The sequence below is a fragment of the Cladophialophora psammophila genome (genome assembly GCF_000585535.1).
Source record: "Cladophialophora psammophila CBS 110553 chromosome Unknown aczJe-supercont1.19, whole genome shotgun sequence".
NCBI classification, from domain to species: domain Eukaryota; kingdom Fungi; phylum Ascomycota; class Eurotiomycetes; order Chaetothyriales; family Herpotrichiellaceae; genus Cladophialophora; species Cladophialophora psammophila.
The window spans coordinates 1-19,601 of NW_006912940.1; the positions used below are offsets into that span (position 1 = coordinate 1).

At 51.1% G+C, this 19,601-nt stretch overlaps 6 protein-coding genes across 6 annotated transcripts; 3 read left to right on the plus strand and 3 right to left on the minus strand.

Annotated features, from left to right (window-relative positions):
* Positions 1 to 988: 988 nt before the first annotated feature.
* Positions 989 to 3,323, plus strand: A1O5_10152 (glutamate carboxypeptidase II; the record flags this gene model as incomplete). The annotated part of the gene is made up of 2 exons (XM_007750730.1): positions 989 to 1,844; positions 1,891 to 3,323. 2 exons carry the CDS (start codon positions 989 to 991, stop codon positions 3,321 to 3,323), a joined length of 2,289 nt encoding a protein of 762 aa, XP_007748920.1.
* Positions 3,324 to 3,911: 588 nt separating this feature from the next.
* On the plus strand, positions 3,912 to 4,946 carry A1O5_10153 (uncharacterized protein; the record flags this gene model as incomplete). The annotated part of the gene is made up of 1 exon (XM_007750731.1): positions 3,912 to 4,946. The coding sequence occupies one exon, from the start codon at positions 3,912 to 3,914 to the stop codon at positions 4,944 to 4,946; it is 1,035 nt and encodes a 344-aa protein (XP_007748921.1).
* Positions 4,947 to 5,054: 108 nt separating this feature from the next.
* Positions 5,055 to 6,980, minus strand: A1O5_10154 (uncharacterized protein; the record flags this gene model as incomplete). Its single annotated transcript, XM_007750732.1, has 2 exons — positions 5,055 to 6,815; positions 6,870 to 6,980. The coding sequence occupies 2 exons, from the start codon at positions 6,978 to 6,980 to the stop codon at positions 5,055 to 5,057; spliced, it is 1,872 nt and encodes a 623-aa protein (XP_007748922.1).
* A 1,182-nt stretch (positions 6,981 to 8,162) lies between these two features.
* A1O5_10155 (deoxyribodipyrimidine photo-lyase) lies at positions 8,163 to 10,050 on the minus strand (the record flags this gene model as incomplete). Its single annotated transcript, XM_007750733.1, has 3 exons — positions 8,163 to 8,715; positions 8,771 to 8,808; positions 8,875 to 10,050. The coding sequence occupies 3 exons, from the start codon at positions 10,048 to 10,050 to the stop codon at positions 8,163 to 8,165; spliced, it is 1,767 nt and encodes a 588-aa protein (XP_007748923.1).
* A 952-nt stretch (positions 10,051 to 11,002) lies between these two features.
* Positions 11,003 to 14,749, minus strand: A1O5_10156 (uncharacterized protein; the record flags this gene model as incomplete). Its single annotated transcript, XM_007750734.1, has 6 exons — positions 11,003 to 11,442; positions 11,490 to 12,450; positions 12,498 to 14,326; positions 14,383 to 14,516; positions 14,577 to 14,611; positions 14,666 to 14,749. 6 exons carry the CDS (start codon positions 14,747 to 14,749, stop codon positions 11,003 to 11,005), a joined length of 3,483 nt encoding a protein of 1,160 aa, XP_007748924.1.
* A 2,271-nt stretch (positions 14,750 to 17,020) lies between these two features.
* Positions 17,021 to 19,066, plus strand: A1O5_10157 (uncharacterized protein; the record flags this gene model as incomplete). Its single annotated transcript, XM_007750735.1, has 2 exons — positions 17,021 to 17,541; positions 17,596 to 19,066. The coding sequence occupies 2 exons, from the start codon at positions 17,021 to 17,023 to the stop codon at positions 19,064 to 19,066; spliced, it is 1,992 nt and encodes a 663-aa protein (XP_007748925.1).
* Positions 19,067 to 19,601: the final 535 nt, after the last annotated feature.

Here is a 19,601-nt window from a genome sequence, read left to right on the forward strand (position 1 = left end):
TACACCCTCATTACCCCCAGATAGCTTACACTCTCTTCGTAGCCAACTCATGTTAACTATTGGACTGATAGTTCTTAGTGACAAGTGACTTCTCATACCTTGTGTTATTCCAAACCAGTTCATACTATTCAGATTGTTACTAGGAACCCTAACCCAGTTAGGCCCCAGTAGGATCTCTAACACTATACATATAGAACTAAAGATTCTTTATTAATCTATATTTAATTTAGTATAGTAAGTATATAATTTTTTTTCGTAAAGTTATTAAACTTTAAAGATAGAGAATTTATTATGGATTCGGTTAAACGAGGTTATGCATCCTTATTACTAGCACACTCCCCGCATAGGAGGCGCACTCTTCCCTCTCTTATGCTTTGAGTCGTGTACAGTATCGACCATATACTATAGGGGTACCTTATATATACGCTTATCGCTAGATTCTGCCTACTTACCAAGGAATCCCTAACAGAATTAGAGCTTAAAAAGTAATTTTTTCTAAATATCTTAGTAATTATTAAAGATATTAAAAATCTAAATAAATAGATTTATAAAGAATTAAATTTAAAATAATTTATATATAGAAAGAACGGAGTGAATGTTAATCTGATATATGGACTCTTCGCGCATTTTACCAAGACCACGAACGCTTTTCTACCCCAAAACTACGTATTGGAGCTCAGACCCTTCTCGCGAAGGCGTTTTGCTCTGCAAAACAGTGGGCCCTCCCCACTTATGGTAACTGAGTCGATGGGTCGGAGAACGGAGACAAGAGCTGGCGCGATGGCCTTTATTATCGGCGGACTTGCCCGAAAGGGTTGGTGTGGGACTAGAGCAAAGGGCAATTGCGGCGAGGCGGACATGACCTCTACTCTTCCCATGCGAGCTTCGGTTCAGTCCCCAGTCCCATCGTTGAGGCGTGTAGAGGGTCAATAGGGAGATTTGTTCAGCGCGAAGTCTCCTTTGACGCCTTTGATAGGATGCGACCACCATGGATGAACGCACGCCCCTTATCACGACTGTCTACGTAACTCGGCGCCGACCAAGATATCCGCACACGACGTTGAAACGCTTCTGTTCCATTGCACTCGCGAGCGGTCTGATAGCCATTGTTATCTGTTTTCTTCTACCGCTCGCCATACTGCCTCGTGGCCATGACTCTGTCTCGTCCTACTTTCCTTGGTCTAGTCCTTATCCTCGATCATGGCCACAAAGCGCCGGCGTCACCTTTGACGAACTCATTGAGCTGCTCCTGGAGACGCCTAATGAGGATAAGGCACGTTCGTGGAGCGAATACTATACGTCGGGTCCTCATCTTGCTGGCAAGAATTTGAGTCAAGCTCTGTGGACAAGAGAGAGATGGGAAGAGTTCGGGGTCAAGTCGGATATTGTTGCCTACGACGTGTTCATAAACTATCCGAGTGATCATCGGCTGGCCTTGTTGGTTGGGCACAAGGTCAAGTATGAATGCAGCCTTGAAGAAGACATCATCGATGAGGACCCAACAACTTCATTGAAAGACCGCATTCCAACATTCCATGGCTACTCCGCCAGCGGCAATGTGACTGCCCCCTATGTTTACGTCAACTTCGGCACGTATCAAGACTTCGAAGATCTACGAGCTGCGAACATCACCTTAGAGGGAAAGATTGCCCTAGCGAAATATGGCCGCATCTTCCGGGGGCTCAAGGTCAAGAGAGCTCAAGAATTGGGCATGGTCGGCGTGGTCATATACTCTGATCCTCAGGAGGATGGCGACATCACGGAGGAGAACGGATACAAAACATACCCAGATGGACCAGCTAGAAATCCCAGCAGCGTGCAAAGAGGCAGTACGCAATACATCAGTGTGTTTCTCGAGCTTCCACAACTGACACAGGCTGACAGGCGCAGGCACACTTCCCGGCGATCCGACAACGCCTGGCTATCCCTCTAAACCTGGTGCACCTCGTGTCGATCCCCATGGATCCACTCCTCGAATTCCCTCGCTTCCCATTTCTTATGCCGATGCCCTCCCTCTTCTAAAGGCATTGAACGGGCACGGGCCCAATGCCAGCTCATTTAACAAGAATTGGCAAGGCGGCGGGCTAGCTCACAAGGGTGTGGAATACAATATTGGTCCATCACCCGATTCCATGGTCCTCAACCTGATGAATGAGCAAGAATATGTCACAACGCCACTGTGGAACGTTATTGGTATTGTCAATGGCACAGCCAAGGATGAGGTAATTGTCGTTGGAAATCATCGAGATGCGTGGATTGCAGGAGGCGCGGGAGATCCCAATTCGGGCTCCGCAGCATTGAATGAAGTCATCCGGTCTTTCGGAGAAGCGCTCAAGGCTGGATGGAAGCCACTTCGAACAATTGTCTTTGCGAGCTGGGACGGCGAAGAGTATGGCCTTATTGGTTCGACGGAATGGGTTGAAGAATATCTCCCATGGCTTTCTAGCAGCACTGTTGCCTACCTCAATGTGGACGTGGGTGCGCGCGGAACACACTTCGAAGCCGCTGCGTCTCCATTGCTAAACAAGGTCTTGTACGCCGTAACCGCGTCAGTGCCTTCGCCCAACCAGACCACCAAAGGCCAGTCAGTCGCTGATGTCTGGGATGGTCATGTACGCACAATGGGATCTGGTAGCGACTTCACAGCCTTCCAGGACTTTGCCGGTATCCCATCGCTTGATTTTGGCTTTGCAAGCGGACCGAAGGACGCCGTTTACCATTACCACTCGAACTATGATTCTTTCCACTGGATGGATAATCATGGGGATAACGGATGGCACTACCATGTTACTGTAGCCAAGATATTGGCATTGGTGACTGCTCAGTTGAGTGAAACTCCTGTCCTGTCCTTGAGCGCTCAAGACTATGCCAATGGTCTCAGCGCCTACTTGGATGACGTCAAAGAGAGATCAAAAACGCACTTTGCAGGATCGAGCTTCAGCTTCGAGGCACTTGACAATGCTACAGCAGAATTCAGCAAAGCCGCAACGAGGTTCGACAATTATACGGCCGACCTGACGAAAAAGCTCGCGGAGGACGTGCCGTGGTGGGATTGGTGGAGGAAGGTGAGACTTTTCTACGAAGTGCGGAACGCAAATGAGAAGTACAAAACACTGGAGCGGCAGTTTCTTTTTCCGGGCGGCCTAGATCACAGGCCTTGGTTCAAGCATGTTGTCTTTGCCCCTGGGCGGTGGACTGGTTATGCCGGCGCCACCTACCCCGGCCTCGTTGAGAGCTTCGAAGACAAGAACATCACAAATGCGAGGCGATGGAGTGTGATCATTGAAGAAAGGCTAGAGGCAGCCACAAAACTATTGGAATAGTATCTCATCGACGATGGGCTACCATGTTCTTTCATTTGACCGCTGAAAGCAAGCTGCCTGGGGTGACTGGCAGAGTGGATGGTGCTGCCCCCTCTCGCCTTGCCTCGCCTCAGGTCAAGAAGAACATATTTACTTCCTCTTCAAATACTGAAATTACCTAGTTAGCATTGTTTAATTGTGCGGATTACTCTGGGTGGCGCGATCTAAAAGAAGTACGGCGCATCCATCGATCAACAATCAGGCACGCCTCACGAGGCTGACGGGGCGAAAATGCTGTCAGCGTAAGGCACCAAAACAACATCGGAACATAGTAACCCCAGAAGGATTCTCTCTTTTTCCGCGGAAATCATTGATACTGTTCTTTGTCATGGATTGGAGACCAGCATAAGCGCAAATTCTAGAGGACTTCCACCGAACATACCGTCCCTCATAAAGTGATCCAAAGGTAATATTGACTTCGCCTTTTCCCCAGCTTCACTGTTGCCTTTCCAGATTCCACGTTCAATAGCTTTTCTTGGAGTGTTGCAACTTCCAACTCATTTGAAAACAATCGATTCCATCATTCCACCACAACTCTCACTCCCAAACATGGCGGATTTGCTCAGGTCTCAACTGCCGTGGACATCCTCTCCACTTATCATAAACGCCCCCATGGGCGGCTTTGCTGGAGGTGATCTTGCAAGCGCAGTCACTAAATCGGGCGGTCTCGGGATGATCGGTGCCATCATGTCTAATGACTTAGAGAAGGAGTTAGACATCGCAGCCGACGAGCTGAAGGCTTCTACTGGACAGGGTCATATGCTCCCTATCGGGGTGGGCTTGCTACCCTTCGTCGTCGAAACCGAGTCCGTGCTGCCCATCCTCAGGAAATATCAGCCGGCTGTGATCTGGCTATTTGCTGCAAAGGAGCTTGATGACTACACCAGTTGGTCTACAGAGATTCGCAAAAGCTGCCCAAATTCTAGGATCTGGATCCAAGTTGGCAGTGTGAGCGCTGCAGTCAAGATCGCAGAATCGGCCAAACCTGATGCTTTGATCATGCAGGGTGCTGATGCTGGTGGGCATGGATTCGAAAGAGGCGCCAGCATTATTTCGTTGCTGCCAGAGGCAGCCGATGTCCTCGAGGCAAAGGGCCTGGGCGGTATTCCGTTGCTGGCATCTGGAGGGATCGCGGATGCACGCGGTGCTGCAGCCGCCTTTGCGCTAGGGGCATCCGGGGTTGTGATTGGGACGAGATTTCTGGCAGCAAAAGAGACAAAGGTCCCACCTGGATATCGGGAGTTGGTGCTGGCAGCAAAAGACGGAGCACAAAGCACCGTTCGAAGCAAGCTGTTCGACAACGTCAAGGGTCCCAATATCTGGCCGGATGCCTATGACGGAAGAAGCTTGGTCACGGAGAGCTACTCCGATCACGTTCGAGGTATCGACATCAAAGAGATCCGAGAAAAGCACAATGAAGCGGTGACAGGGGAGGATGGTGGCTTCGGGAAAACGAACAGGGCAAATGTCTGGGCAGGCGCTGGAGTAGGACTGGTGAACAGGTTGCAGAACGCTGCCGATATTGTGGAAGAGGTTCGGAAGGGGATCAGCCTGATACTGGAAAGTGCCCTAGCACAGCTGTGATTCAATAAGTCTCCAAATTGCTGCGAACCTATTCTGTACTCTGTATTTGTACCTTCCATCACGGTCCAAAATGGTAGCTGAAATTTCAATGCTGTACGGAGTAAAGGCTCAATAATAACTCGTCCCGCCGACACCTAATCCACTCCTGGTAGCTCCAAGGTCGCTACTATATCTTCGAGCTCCAGCCGGAATGATGCCTGGACCAAGTCCAATTGGGCTCGAGACACGTCGAAGCTGAAGGCTCTGACGTCGAGAAGGCGACTGCGATGTCGTCGCGGTAGCCGGTGTTAAGAAGCGAGACTCCGGCATCTCTTCGTCGTCTTCCACAGCCTCTTCGGCTATGGATGGAGCACTAGACTTCCTCGAACGCGCTTCGGCGGCGGGAATGGCAGATGCTTTGGCGTCATCGCCATCTCCTCCTCCTCCTCCTTCTTCTTCATCCTCCTCTTCCTCCTCATCGCTTTCATCTTCGTCCTGGTCACCTCCAAAGCCTTCCATCTCCACCAGAAACCACACTGGAATCGCGCCGACGATGGCGACCAGTGCCAATGTCCACCAAGAGATAACGACGTATCCAATGTCGACTCCTTTGGTGAAAGTGGCACCTGCCAAAGCCGGTCCAGCTGCTCTTCCGATGGCAGAAATACTGGTTGCAACACCATTCAGCGTACCTAGTATCTTCAGGCTAGCGGCGCTGTTGGTGAGGAGAATCGTAGAGCAAGGAAACGCAAAGATGCCGCAAAACCCTTTGATCAGCATCAGCAACATCATAATGCCCTGCCTTGACGAGTCCGTTGGCAGCAGCGCTGTAAAGGGTGTTGCAACGTAGACCAAGGGAAATGTTAGACAACAAGCCTTCAGACAATTTAGTACGCCATACCTCCTCGCGAATGGGGGAAAGACAAAGAACTGGATGAGCATGCCAAAAACACCGTAAAATGTAAAAAGCAGGCCAATTCTGTTTGAGTCGATCCCGAATCCGCCAGCAAACTTCCAAGGCAGATGGACATCTGAATCTTGAATAGATTGCACGGGATAATGCATAAAAATTGGCAGCAGCTGGTCGTATGCCACCGAATGCATGGCCAAAAATGTGTACACCACGAGGTTGATGTTTGACTGTCCCGAGAAGACTTCTGCCCAGCCCGGACTTTGTTTAAGGAGTTTGACCGCAGGACTTGAACCCGATACCGGGGTGGACAGTTCACTTGACAGTCCAGAGAGAAATGGATCGGATTCCTCGACGTTTGACCATGCCCTGCGTGGGGACCTTCGAGTGCAAGAATTGGTCAAGAATTTGCCAAGTAAGAGTCCGTAGTCCCTGTGGGATTTCTTTTCCTCGAGCGTTTCGTGCAAGAAAAGGAAACCGGCAGTGATTCCACACATGAAGAGAATGCTGATCAAGAGGTTTGGCAGCGCAAAAGGATATTCCTTGAGTAGCTTGAACTTCCCGAAGATTTTGGGATATCGTTCCACGGGATGTACCAACGATCCGCCAAAAGACGGCCCAAATATGCTGCCGATGTTCCAAACGAGCGGCATAATACTGAATGCACGCGGTTGTAGTTCCTTTTGAGGGACCAATTCTGCCACGGCTGTCCGAATGATCCCAACATTTCCGTTCGACAATCCTTGGAGAGACCGTGTGATGAAGGCCCACAGAAGATTCTTAGAGAAGCCAAAGAGTATGCTCGAGATCATGGTACAGGTCAAGGCGAGGATAATAATAGGCTTGCGGCCAAAGCGGTCTGAAGCTCGTCCCCAGGCAATCCCAGTCAAACATTGCGAGAGAGAGAAGGTCGCAGACATGAGACCGGCCCATCTGGCAACCTTATCATCGCGGACGTTGAAGGACTGGATCATCTCGGGCTGGGGGAGGTCAGTGAGAGCGACAGAGCACGTTGAAGAAACTGGGTGGCTCACGATATATGGGTAGACCGAAGTCATTGCGACGGGCTCTGCGAAGCGGCATACTGCAAGAATTAGCAGTTGCTGCTTGGGCAGCTGCAGTGCCCGTTTCGCTCCTTTGGCCATGGCTTGAGTAGGGCAAGCAAGCGAGAAGAGCCATGGAATTCACTCTGCGCGCGAGCGATGTCGTCGTAGGAATCGGGATACAGGCCTCTAGAGTTGCTCGGTGGTGGAGGAGAGAGGAAGAAGTTCAAAGCGATCATGGCGAGGGAACATGGGAACACACCGTCAAAAGGCGCAGTGTGACCGGATTCCGCCACTGCTGGCTCTGGGGTCATTGTGGGCAGTGGGATACCGAGTACTAAATGACCATATTCGCCCAATCCCTTGCCGTTGGGATGAGAAAAGTGAGGAACTGGGCGGTAAGGAAGAGGCCACTAGGCCTCACTAGTCCAAGGAGGGGCAAAGGCGCCTGTTGGGCCCCTTGGTGGCCCCCTAGCCTCGTAGCCCCAGTGCTGGAAGCCCAGGGCGGTGGCTGGTTGGAGGAAGGTTTGGTCGGGCTGCATGCCGGGTGCCGACTGCCGCCCTCCAACCTAATCGACCAGCTACGAGGTATTAACAAGTACACAGCACACACCTCCAGTACAGGCTCCGGCACCCCCGAGCCGGCAATTCCCTCCCAGAAGCTGTGTATCCTTAACCACGCGACAATCACCCTCGTTGAGCTCTGGACAATTTGCAAGGCTTAAAACCACGCCATACACAAACAGCTCACTGACAAAAGCTACCCTACGAAAGAAAATATCCCTCCCTCCTGCTGACAAAGCAAGCCCATTCGCCTGTCGTTCAGGCGTTTTTGCCTGCTTTGACCTGCAGCGCACATATCCTGCCATCCATATGCCCAGAACGCTGAAGATCATCTTTATATGGCAAGGTGGATGTGTTAGGTGTCCCCGTTCGCATGCTAAGAAGATGTTCGTGTGCTCCAGCGCCGACAGGCTTCAAATGGATGGAAGATGGGCATTTACGGCCAAAATATGACGGACTTTTCCAGATGAATCAGTGCTGGGAAGACCATCCATCACAGCCCAATCGGCTCTCTGGCGACTGCAGACAACGAGGAGAAGTCTATCCTACATGCAAGACCCGACCTACTTCCAGACATGTACTTGTACTGTAAACAGAGACGGAGGACTCCCAAGCAGGTCTCACCGCATTTCACGTTCTAGAAGCTTGTCCGGTCCAATTCCGACCCCGGGGATCCGAGTTGAGCTTAGTTAAACAGGACACGCTTGCGTCAGGATATCCTCAAGCTGTTTTCCTTCCGATGCCCGCTCTATATCGCGCCAGGGCTCTGTCTCGCGCCTCTTTGTGATCGACAATCGGCCTTGGATATCCGTTCGTTTCAGCCAATTTTCCGTGGCCACGATTATAAGGATCATGGATTCCTCTGCTATCTTGGATCTCCGCAAGCTCGGGCACCCATTTGCGAATATAGTCTCCTTTCGCGTCAAACTTCTCGCTTTGAAGCAGGGGGTTGAAAATGCGAAAATACGGCTGAGGGTCAACACCGCAACTAGCGCTGAAACCCCACCCGCCGTTGTTCGACGCAAAGTCACCGTCGATGAGGTGCTCCATGAACCACTTTTCGCCCATGCGCCAGTCAAGCAAAAGGTCTTTAGCCAAAAAGGACGCCACGATCATTCGACAACGATTAGGCATGTATCCTGTATATGCTACTTGACGCATTGCAGCATCGACAATCGGGAAACCTGTCTTTCCCTCTGTCCATTTGGAGAACTGGTCCAAGTCGTATTGCCACTCGATCTTGCTGTATTCGGGCTTGAATGGTTTATTCATGCTGCGAAGTGACTTCAGCCATCACCAACCTCCAAAAATGAGCGAGACAAACTCACCAAATATACGGCCAGTGGCATAGAACATGTTTATAGAACTGCAGACCGCTGTTAGCCTGCGCTCTGTTCTATTCGACAACGTTTCAGAGGAAGAGGTTACTCACGTCCCTCCACGCGACCTCGGCGATCCACATCGAATGTCCTTGTTTCCGATCATCGTTCAATTTCTTCACTGGGGTAGCTTCACGAGCTTCTCTTACAAGAGTCCGTGCAGAGATTGTGCCGGCCGCAAGATGTGGGCTAAGAACAGATGTCCCGTTGGCCCCGGGAAAATTCCGAGTATCATGATACTTAGCTATTCTCTCCAGCACGAATTTGTGCAACCGATTTTGGGCTTCATGCTCTCCTGCAGGCCACATACTATGAAACCTCTTCCTTTCGTCTTCGGTCAACTGTTTCGATGCGGGCGCCGCTGGAATCTCCGTGTCGAACAGTTCCGAGTACTTAGATCTAGCAATCCGAGCATTCTTATCTGGCGGGGGAAACTTGTCCAGCTCGTTGGGATTTTGATTGAGGTAGGCGCACCACTTTTTTAGCCAGGGACTGTAGACTGAAATTGGACCACCAGAACCGCTCTTCAACTTGCCGGGTTCAACAACACAAGAGTCATGGACAACATTGAACGATATCCCCGTCTCCAGGCAAGCCTTTGTCAGGGCAGCTTCTCTCCTGAGTTCGTCTACTTCGTATTCGGCGTTGCAGAAGACATGGCGAGCGCCCCACGTCGTGCATAAATCGATGAGTTTGGATGGAATATTCCTCCTCTTCTCAACCGTTTCAACGTATAACGGTATGTTCAGATCACCCAGATCCCCTTTCAGCACGTGCAGGTTGCGGAGAATAAAATCAACACGCACAGGGGCCGTCAGATGAGCTTCGAAGTCCTGAGGCGATATCAAATAAAGGCAAATCAGGGGCACGTTGTGCTTCTTGGCAGTGTTGCTCGCTAGACGCAGTCCCTTGTTGTCTGTAATCCGTGTGTCGCATTTGAACCAATGCACCACACACTTGCCCGCCTGTATCCGGTCTCGATCTGCCTGTGTCCCTTTGATGGCTTTCTCCAAAGTCTCGATAGGTCGCTCTATGTTTCCAGCACTGTATGCCGCGGCTCGTTCGTTGGTCATCTCAGGAGGATAATACTTGCGGAGGACGATGCCGTACTTGATCTCATTTGCTGAGTCTTTATATTGGTTCGAGGCAGATTGGGCAGAGCGGACCTTCTTCTGGTCAGGGTTGCGAGCAGCTGTAGAGTCTTCTGCTTTTCGCTTGGACGGGCGCATGGTCGAAAATGCTTGATTGGAGATGGTTGTCACGTCTATGCTTTACTCGCAGGTGGTTATGCACTCAAACGTGGACAGGCGCGCGTCGAGTTCGACTTATCTAGAAGAACGCAGTGGTGGCAGAAGTCAAGCGATTAACCTTCTCTAGTCGGCATGTAACACGAGTGGTGATGTAATTCTGGGCGGCCATCGGGATCGGACTTGCAAGCGAGATCGATCGATCTCCTTGCCGTGTGGGTCCAGCGTGTGTTGTGCTGCAGGAACTGAACAATGTACTGGGTACTCACTGGACTCCTGTCACGATTTCACGATAAGTCGCTCTCACCAGCTCTCGTTCTATCATACCTGGCCTACCCATCCACTGCCCGAGGAACAATTGGCGTGTCTGTACTACGTACAAACCCGCCCTCCGACCTTAGCAATTAAGGCCATGTGTGCTTTGCCCCCCTCTCGACCCCGTACATATATTACTTCGCCTAGGCCAGTAGACACAGCCAGAAACAGTCAGTGAAGGGATTAGATCAATTCAAGATGGATTCTATTTTTTTTGGCATTCGTCCATCTTTTCGGGAAAGGAACGCAGAATATTCCTTGTATAGCATGCATAACCTTGATACTCACAAGCCCGCCGGTACCATTTTCCCATTCATCTCGTACTTTCTTTCCAGACCATGGCAATCAGAACCATCATAGACGATATTCGTCAATGTAGAACCGAACTCCTCACGCCATCGCTGTCCCTATGCAACGCCCAGAGAAAGTCCAAGATTTTCGATGCTCCGTCAATAACAGCCCGCCAACAATGAACAGTCCAGCCATTGTCAAGCCTAGTTTCCGCAAATCTTCCTTATGCCCGTGACAAATAGGAGCGTTGTTATACATCTAGTGCGGTTAACCCCCCAACGTTTCCGCCCAGAACGGCCAGAAGCTACTGGGCGCACTGGTGGAGCAATCATGATAAGGGTGAGACATCGCTTGAGTCCAAGACCTCAATATTAAGCTCTTTAGATGTTGCCTGGCCGCTAGTCGATTGTGATGCTGCCTTTTCACTCACTCGGGGTACCGCAGTCGAACTGCCCTCGTTTTCTTCTTCTGGTATTGTTGCACAATATTTCTTCAATACCTGCTTGAGGGCAGGTCTTCGAATTGGCTTGGCCAGAAAGTAATCCATCCCTGAAGCCATGCATTCGTCCTCATTGGATTTCTCGGCGAACGCGGTGAGGGCGACAATAGGTGACTTGAATCCCATTTCCCGTATGAGTCTCGTCGACTGGATCCCGTCGAGATTGGGCATTTGCACATCCATAAAGACCAGATCGAACCGTTGCCCGCACTCCATGGATTCTCGAACCTTTTCAAAAGCTTCTTGTCCGTCTTTGGCAATGGTGACATCTATCTAGTGGTGAGATGGCGGCATTGCACCAGTTCAGGAAACTTACCATAGACATCTTCCAGCTTTAACATGCGAAGCACCACTTCTTGGTTTACCTGGTTATCTTCTGCTACAAGCACTCGGACTTTTCGGCCCTTTTGCGCAGCTTCGTTTTCCACCTTCTTTATTTCGTTGAGTTTTGCTTGGGATGACCCGCTGCTCTTCGTCTCTTTGGCCACATAGGGTTGAGTGAAACCAACTATCCTTGGTACGTCGGCCAATTTAAGTTGGTCATCCCGCGCCGAGGTCAAGGATGTCGTGGAACCACCATTGGTATGCGGTGTCGCCTCGGGTTGATCGTGCAATGTTTGACCGACAAGGCTGCTGGCTTTGGAGACTGTTTTGTGCGTCGAGGATGCCATTGAAGGACTCCGTTCCGATACATAGCGAAGTGGAATTCGCATGGTAAACTTGCTGCCGATACCCACTTTACTGTCAAGGGAAATGTCACCGCCCATCAGTGCCGCTAATTGAGCGCATATGCTTAGGCCAAGACCAGTACCTCCATATTTCTTGCTCAAGCCCAGGTCGCCCTGTACAAACGGTTCAAAAATCATCTTCTGTTGTTCGGGTGGGATCCCAGGCCCCGTGTCCTCAACCTCGAACTCAAAACTTAAGTCCTTCGTGTTCACTGGTGCGGGCGACATCGATCGCTGCCTTTCCGCGACTTTTGGTATGTGCGTCGTGCCGCCGGCCACATTAATGCTAAGTTTTGAATCTTCAGTTCCGCCGGAATTCGAATGATTCTTGTCATGGTCTGTGCTATCCGGTGAAACCAACGAACCGTCTGACATCCTTACTCTCTTGTTACTCGACGATTTTGACTTTCTCGAGTTCAGCGACGACTTGCGCGCGCTTCCTGCTCGACTGGGAAAGCTCTCCAAAAGCCCTGTGCATCGGACACGGACTGTGACTGAGCCATGTGCAGGAGTGAATTTAAGGCTATTGCTGACAAAGTTCATGAGGACCTAAGGGGTATTAGCACACCGAATGCTGCTTTTGAGACAAAACAAACCTGCAAAATCCTGTTCTTATCACCCCATAAACACATATCCCTCACACGGCCCGTGCCCACCGGCCCATAAAGTTTCTCTCCAGAAGAATCAGATGAGTCACCAAAAGCATCGTTCGTCCCGAGGAAAAGCACTTTGAGACCCACCTGCGCCTCTCGAGCCTGCTTCTCGAAGGTAGGCATAAGCTGTGTGCTCAGATCGCTGAGTCGGAATTCCGCTTCGTCTATCGAGAGCTGTTGTCCAACCTCATTCTTGCTGAAAGTGAGCAGATCAGTCAACAAGTGAAGCAACAAATCTCCAGATTTGTAGATGGTATTGAGCGTCGACCGAATCCGGCCCAAGTCATCCTCATTCATGCAGACGGTTGTGAGGCCGAGAATGCCATTGAGAGGTGTTTTCAATTCGTGGGAAATGTTTGCGATGAAGAGCGTCTTGCTCTGATTTGCCGCTTCAGCAGCCTTTTTGCTCTTCTCAAGCTCTGCCGTGCGCTCCTTCACCCTTTCCTCGAGGCGCTCGTATTGCATTGCCAGCTCGTCGGACATCTCGTTGAATGTGCGTGTTAGCTCGGTGAGCTCATCGGTGATCAAGTGTTTGCGCTCTGGCACTTTGCGAGGTATTCTGAACGTTCTACGACGCAGGTGGCGAGGAGTTGTTGATCGTTCTGGTTGTTTCGGCTTGGTGATTCTGGTCAGAACACCGAAGAAGCCTTCCTTTCTAGCTGCGTCACGCTCATCGGGGTCTAAAATCTCTTCCACTTCTGGTCCTTGCTGGCCCAAAGTGCTTGAATACTCGCTGTTATCGTCAGGTTGGTAAGGCTCCACTGTTCTAGCGGTAGCGGCTGCCAGATGGCGGATTGGAGTGATCGAGTAGTGTGCCATGGGAAACATAATCGCTAGGAGCAAACCGGTCACAGAAAAGACACAGATAAGAACCACGTCGCGCAGGTGATCGATGGGTGCAACCACCTCATGGTGAGACTGCTCTACAACCACTACCCAATCGACAAATTTCGTAGATAACGTGGCATAACCAGCGGAAACTCTCGTTCCATCTTCGTCGCGTGTTGAGATATAGGCACCAGCATTATTGATGGCCTTGTTATTCTTGGTCCATGCCGAAACGACTGACGGGTAATCTGACGCAAGGAAAGGCTCGGTGGCATTGGTGACACTGCTCCGAGCCTGGTGCCGATATCCCAGAGTAGAGTTGCTTGTGGGTGGTAAAACAAACCGCACGAGTTGGGATTCTGCATATGACTTGGTGGCTCCTCGAATCTGTTGCTGGAAGTGGTTATTGGACGTCGCTGGGCCAACAATCAGGGTTTGTCCGGTATTATCGAGCCCTTCTGGGGACTGCTGGATCTCGTAGATCATATCGGTATTGGCCAGGACGGTCATCCAACCCAGCACATCGGACCGAGAAGTGTTGTTAATCAGCGGAACCGTTAGCGACAGAAGTGAATAAGTCTTATTCACGACCAAAGGTCCCAGGAATAATGTGTCGTCAGGTCGGACGATTTTGCCTTCATAGAAAATAGTTGAAAAATTGGTTCCTGGCTGCGGAGGGCCATAAGTCAGATTCGGATACAGTGAAGGCGGGTAGCCCAAGCCGGGATCTCCCAAATACACTGCTGAACCATTAGGGTAGTTGTAAGGCAGTTTAATTGTGCCATTCAGGCCGAGAGCTGTCACGTTGAGTAGCCCATTGACCGCAGTCTCGTTGCCATTGAATGCATTGGGATATAATATCGCTTGAACAAGAACGCTGCCATTGGCGAGAGCGCCTTGAAAGTCGCTCACAGATCGTTGCCAGTTCTCATTGGACGTATTTCCTTCTCGATTGCCATGATTAGCGCCACCCGGCGAAAAAGGTCCTCGCAAAATTTACCGGAATTATATCTTCCCAAAGCACTCTGAATCAGAAGCCGCGTGCTGATCAACCTGGCTTGCGAATCATACAACAGCAGAGCACTCGTGAATTGTGCAGCCTTGAGTGATGCTGTTAGGGACAATCCCGATAACCTGCGAATTTTCAATTAGCACTACAGGACTTGACGGCGGGGGGAAGGGGGCTCCCCTAACCTAATACTCGTGATGAAATTGTAATTTTGAAACCACTGGCCACAGTATATTCAGTTTCATTAACCATCAGCAGCTCGGACGAGACATACCACTGCGAGTGCAAGCACCATTAGGGACGTTAGGCAGCAAAAGAGGACAAGCAGTCCGAGCTGCTCCCGTATTGAGATCCGCATGGCCGCGGCGTAACCTGGTCCCTTGCTCTTTGCATCTCAATGTTAACTGCAGCACGCGTCCTTCTCGGCCGGTCCTCAGCTTCGTGGTTGGTTCATGATGAGCGCAACATGGTCAGCGCCTTGAACTGGAAGGAGGCTTTGAGCACTCGTCGTCGTTTGGGGTTGGTCGCAGATGAAGTCAGCCTGCAGACCAGTGCCCTGTAAATTTTTGGTACCGAAATTCTGTGTCGAGGGTCTAAGAATTAAGTCGACCTGAAGACAGGATGTGGGAGTAAAGACGCAAGTCACTTCGGTAAAAGGTTGCAGGCAATGGATCGGCGGGTGCAGGGGATTCGAGTCGCTTGCGTTCGAGGCCGGGAGTAGGGTCGGGAAGTTCGGAGCACAGAGTGAAAAGGTTCAGGGAAAAAAAAGCGACACTTAGACTGAGCAGCAGCACAGTCTCTACTCGGAGTTGCTGGAGTGAAAGACTGACTGAGACCCAAGGCCGGGGGTGCCAGGTGCGGGCAGAGCGAGAGAGTCGGCGAGAGGCAAAAGGCAAAGGGTATTAAAAGGCAAAAGAGAAACGATCAACAGGTGCGAGCGACGAGCGGCGAGCGAACCGCAAAGCCTAGCCCCAAAGCTCAAGCGGATGACAGAGCCGGGCAAAATTAGCCTGCTAGCCTACAACTCTGAGTACCTACTTGTAACAATTACAAGTACTTAGAAGGCGGGCGTCCCCCAAAATGGCCAAGCGCTCGCATGCATGGGCTCGCTCCATGGGCCACGGGCCATGGGTTGTGGAAAAGGCGACACCGCCAACACCGAAATGTCAATGGAAACGCCACTTCTAAGCGAGAAAGGGAAGCTCCAAAAGGGGCAGCCCACTTGAACGGAGTACTCGGTACCCAGTACTTTGCCCCTCAAGCCACCCTTGCGCATTCCATGTCTCGATTTCAGGCCAAAAGGCTACGGTGCGCCGCATCTACCGAATGCAAGGAATACGATGTAAAGTCTGAGTCTCCAGTTGGGTATACCTAGTAAGATAGGAGTCGTAGATACATTCCCATTACCCAAAGCATATCAATGGCATTGACGGAGAAAGAAAAAGGGAACGCGGAGGCTCAAGAAAATGCCAGCCCTCGAAGCTCCACCTTAATCCCCTACTCAATAGGTCCCTAGGTACTGGGTATGTTTGAGTCCAACGGCGCCCATGGTTCAGAAGAGCATGGCAGAGTCATCATCACTAAGTCGGTGATACTACCCACTGCCCTCTGGACCCCCTAGGTCATAGTATATGTATGCTTGCGTCAACCGGGAGAAAGATCAAATTGGGATGCGAGGGACATCCACCAGAACAAATGTTTATCCCATTGAGCATATTACCTTAGTAAACTCCCTGCTTGTACTAACCTTCTCATCCCAAGTACATGGTACTCGGTACACAGGTCCAAGGCAGGTCGCACCTTTGTAAAGTTTATCTTCCCCAGAAAGCCAAGCAGGAAGACGCTTCCGTTTACGCGTACATTGCATGCTACGTTAGCTCCTACCCCTAGACCCTACGAGAAGACGCATGCCATCGTAGACGTGGTTCTAGTGCGGTGAAGGATCCGGCAACATAGTCGAAAGTCGAAATCATGCTGCCGTCTGCGATGCGGCGATAGAATAAAAAATTCATATACCTAGAGCATTCATTCCCCGCCCACCGCTTTTCTCCTGTACCGCTCATCACCTCGTCTTTTTCGATTGAGTCCTTTTGGCCTTGAGATGGCGGACCTTTGGCGCTGGACGCTATTGGAATGTCCTCACTGCCACACTGTGCAATGTGTCAAGTATGGGCGCGAGGTGAGGCGATTTGTGATGCGGAACAGAGTTTTCTGGTCGGCCAGTAACGGGCTCACACTCTGCACCTCAGCCCCAGTCGCGTTGTACTTGGACTTTGCATCGAGACCCCTACCTAGACCCATGGGCCTCCAACAATCAAGTGCCCCGATCAGCTTCATCGCACCGATCTTCTGCGGGTGTCAAAGGCATTTAGGGAATTTCGACTTTGACATGCGTAACTTTCGCCTCCCTTCCCCCCTCCTCCCCCACCACCCACCATGTGTTGTTGTTTCCTCAGCCAGCCTGCAGCCTTGTGTTTACAAACCACTGCTTGTATGCCTGCTCGCTCGATAAGACCATAACGTCTTGAATTTATCGATGCCATCAATGTTGATTTAATACTACGCATATTCTTCTCCTACACCATCCCTGCTGATTCCATGAGGTTACCTATTACCGGGCGCATCCAACATGGCCGAAACAAGTACGTCATCGACAAAGCCCAAACCCAGCAGAGACGAAACTCACATTTGCTCCTGCGCAGGCAACATCGCCCCTGTTCTTGACGTCGCCGGTGCTGGCTTCCGACTCTCACTACTCCTTAATGCAATCAGTTCCGAGGTCTCAAATGCCGGTCTCGAGGTCAAGAGCATCTCAAAGGGTGTTACAATCTTCGCGATGACGCTGAAACACACAGGTCAAGTCCTCCAGGCGCCAGACTCGGTCCACTCCCAAGAGGCTGTTGAGACAGCGAAGTCAATAGCAGACGAAAGCACAAGGGTCTTTGGCGAGATCAAGGACATGTGGATGCAGGCAAGCGCGCAGGGTGCAGACAACACCGCTTCCCCATCTCTTCAACAGAGGTTCAGGCGGATTTTCAAGAAGCACAGGGTCACATATCTGCTCGCACAACTCGAGAGCCTCCAGTTAAGCCTCTCAGTCATGCTGCAAGTAATTCAGCTGGGAAAGGTGATGGCGTCCACCTCACGAAGGTTTGATTGATCGCAGAGGGCGCCAAAGACAACCGCTAATAAACGAAAATATAGTGATTCTCCGGACGAGGTCTCGGTGAAAAAGGAAATGATCAGTCAAGAGCGTGCCGAGGCTCAGAACGCTGTTATTGTTCGTTACTGGCAGATGAGCAATATGGATATGTTGTTTGAAGCCTCGCAAAGGGAAGAGGAAGAGGACCGAAATGCAAGTCTCCATAGCGGGACTGTGCGAGACAATCGAGCATCGGTCGTTGCCACAGACAGTTCCCAGCATACCGTCGGCGCCCTCCCTCCTGAGTACGCCACCTCCAGGGCTTTGGTCAGGCTTCCAGTATTTTCTCTGGGTGAGCTTGATCACACATTGCATCAAATTAGAGACTCTCCTCGCGATATGGTTCAGGTGTCGGACCGGGCAATCGATCCTCTCCTCGAAAAATGGACAATCTGGCGTGAAATCCGGGAAAGGCGCCACAACCGTGACTCGGGTTCAAGATACGCCCCCTCAGTATACAACCTCGACGAAGACGATGAGGAGATCCCTTTCCATGAGCGATACCAGGAGCGCGAAGACAGCCCTCGTGGCTATTACCTAGAAGGTACCACGAACGATTGGAGGAAGCCAAATTCTGCTTCTGCGCGTCATGAGGCATTCAAGAGACGAAAGAAGTACTCCGGTTACCAGCCCAGCGTGAGTGCGGCAAGCAGCGACATAGAAGATTCTCCAGGAGGGAGCACTAGCTCCAAAAAGGGTTCCTCAATGCGCTATGTCATTGACTCCGGCTCAGAATCATCTGACTTTGAATCTGAAATGGCCCAACCCAAACCTCAACGCCGCGGTAGCGGCAGCCCGGTAGCTGAGCGGAGGAGACAAGTTCCTGGGGGAGACGCCCCGGTGGCACACACTTTCACCGCACCGGCTCACCCACCGCCGTGGATCACAGCAAATTCTACTGGTGGGTTCCATCGGCCGCCGTCCACCCAGCCCTCCGTGGGGTCAGCTCAGTCGACAGCATCCAGGCTATCGTCGCCAGCATACCACCCACCAGGCCATCGTCCTTGGGCGACACCCGATCAGAATTTGACGCACCATAGTGTCTCATCGCCTCTACTACCTGCCCACCTGCCCACCGCTCCGAACCCATTTATGCCTCCGCAGCCTCTCGGCTTCCCCCGTTACGGGGGCCAGGTGCTGCCACAGGCACACCCGCAGGCACATCCGCAGGTACAGCAACATAGGTATCCGCAACTCGCAACATACACACAGCCTTCTCGTCAGACACGACATAGTTCTGAAATTTCACCTCAATGGAGCCTAGCACCACGACCAGTGTCTCAAGACGGTAAATCCGCAAGATCGCCATCCCGATCATCCCAGCAGGGCTTACCTATTCGCAACCATGATGAGAAGAGGCACTCGAGGGAGAAATCGACGAAGCACCATATCCGAGAGAGTGCCACTAAGGGACTCCTAGGAGCTGGAGCCATTGCCGGGTTTTTGGAAGCATTGGAAGGCTTAAGTCTCTGATGGCTTTGTCCTTTTCATCAACATGGTCTAGATAAGAGCCACCAGACTCATTGGCTACGATTTTCGGCGATGTATAATCATTCCGTTCAAAGATCTCTCGAAATTTTTATGTTGGGCCTGTAGAATGCAAAATGCATCGGCCATACGAATCTAATATCTTTCGAATTTGGATTTAACTATGTTCGTCCTCCGATAATTACAAGCTGCCTCGTCCTATAAAGACCTGTCCCGCCCGATTGTGTAGCATTGCGGTCTCAACATAGGCCAGTGCGCCCTCTGTAAAAGATCGCTTTCCGTCGTACGTCAAATATCAAAAAGCGAACACTTGCATACTTGCCCGTCACAATCTAACTTCAACCCAACCTTTCTAGGAGGATTGTGTCATAGTATGAGACTTCCCCATGTGTTCAGTCCGCCAGTACTGGGTAAAGTGGAGTCATCGCGATCTGAAACATCTTTTAACCCTCGTCCCGTTGGAGCAGCAAACCGGGATCGGGAGCCGAGTTTCGTAGTTGACTAGGACGTGGTGAGGAGC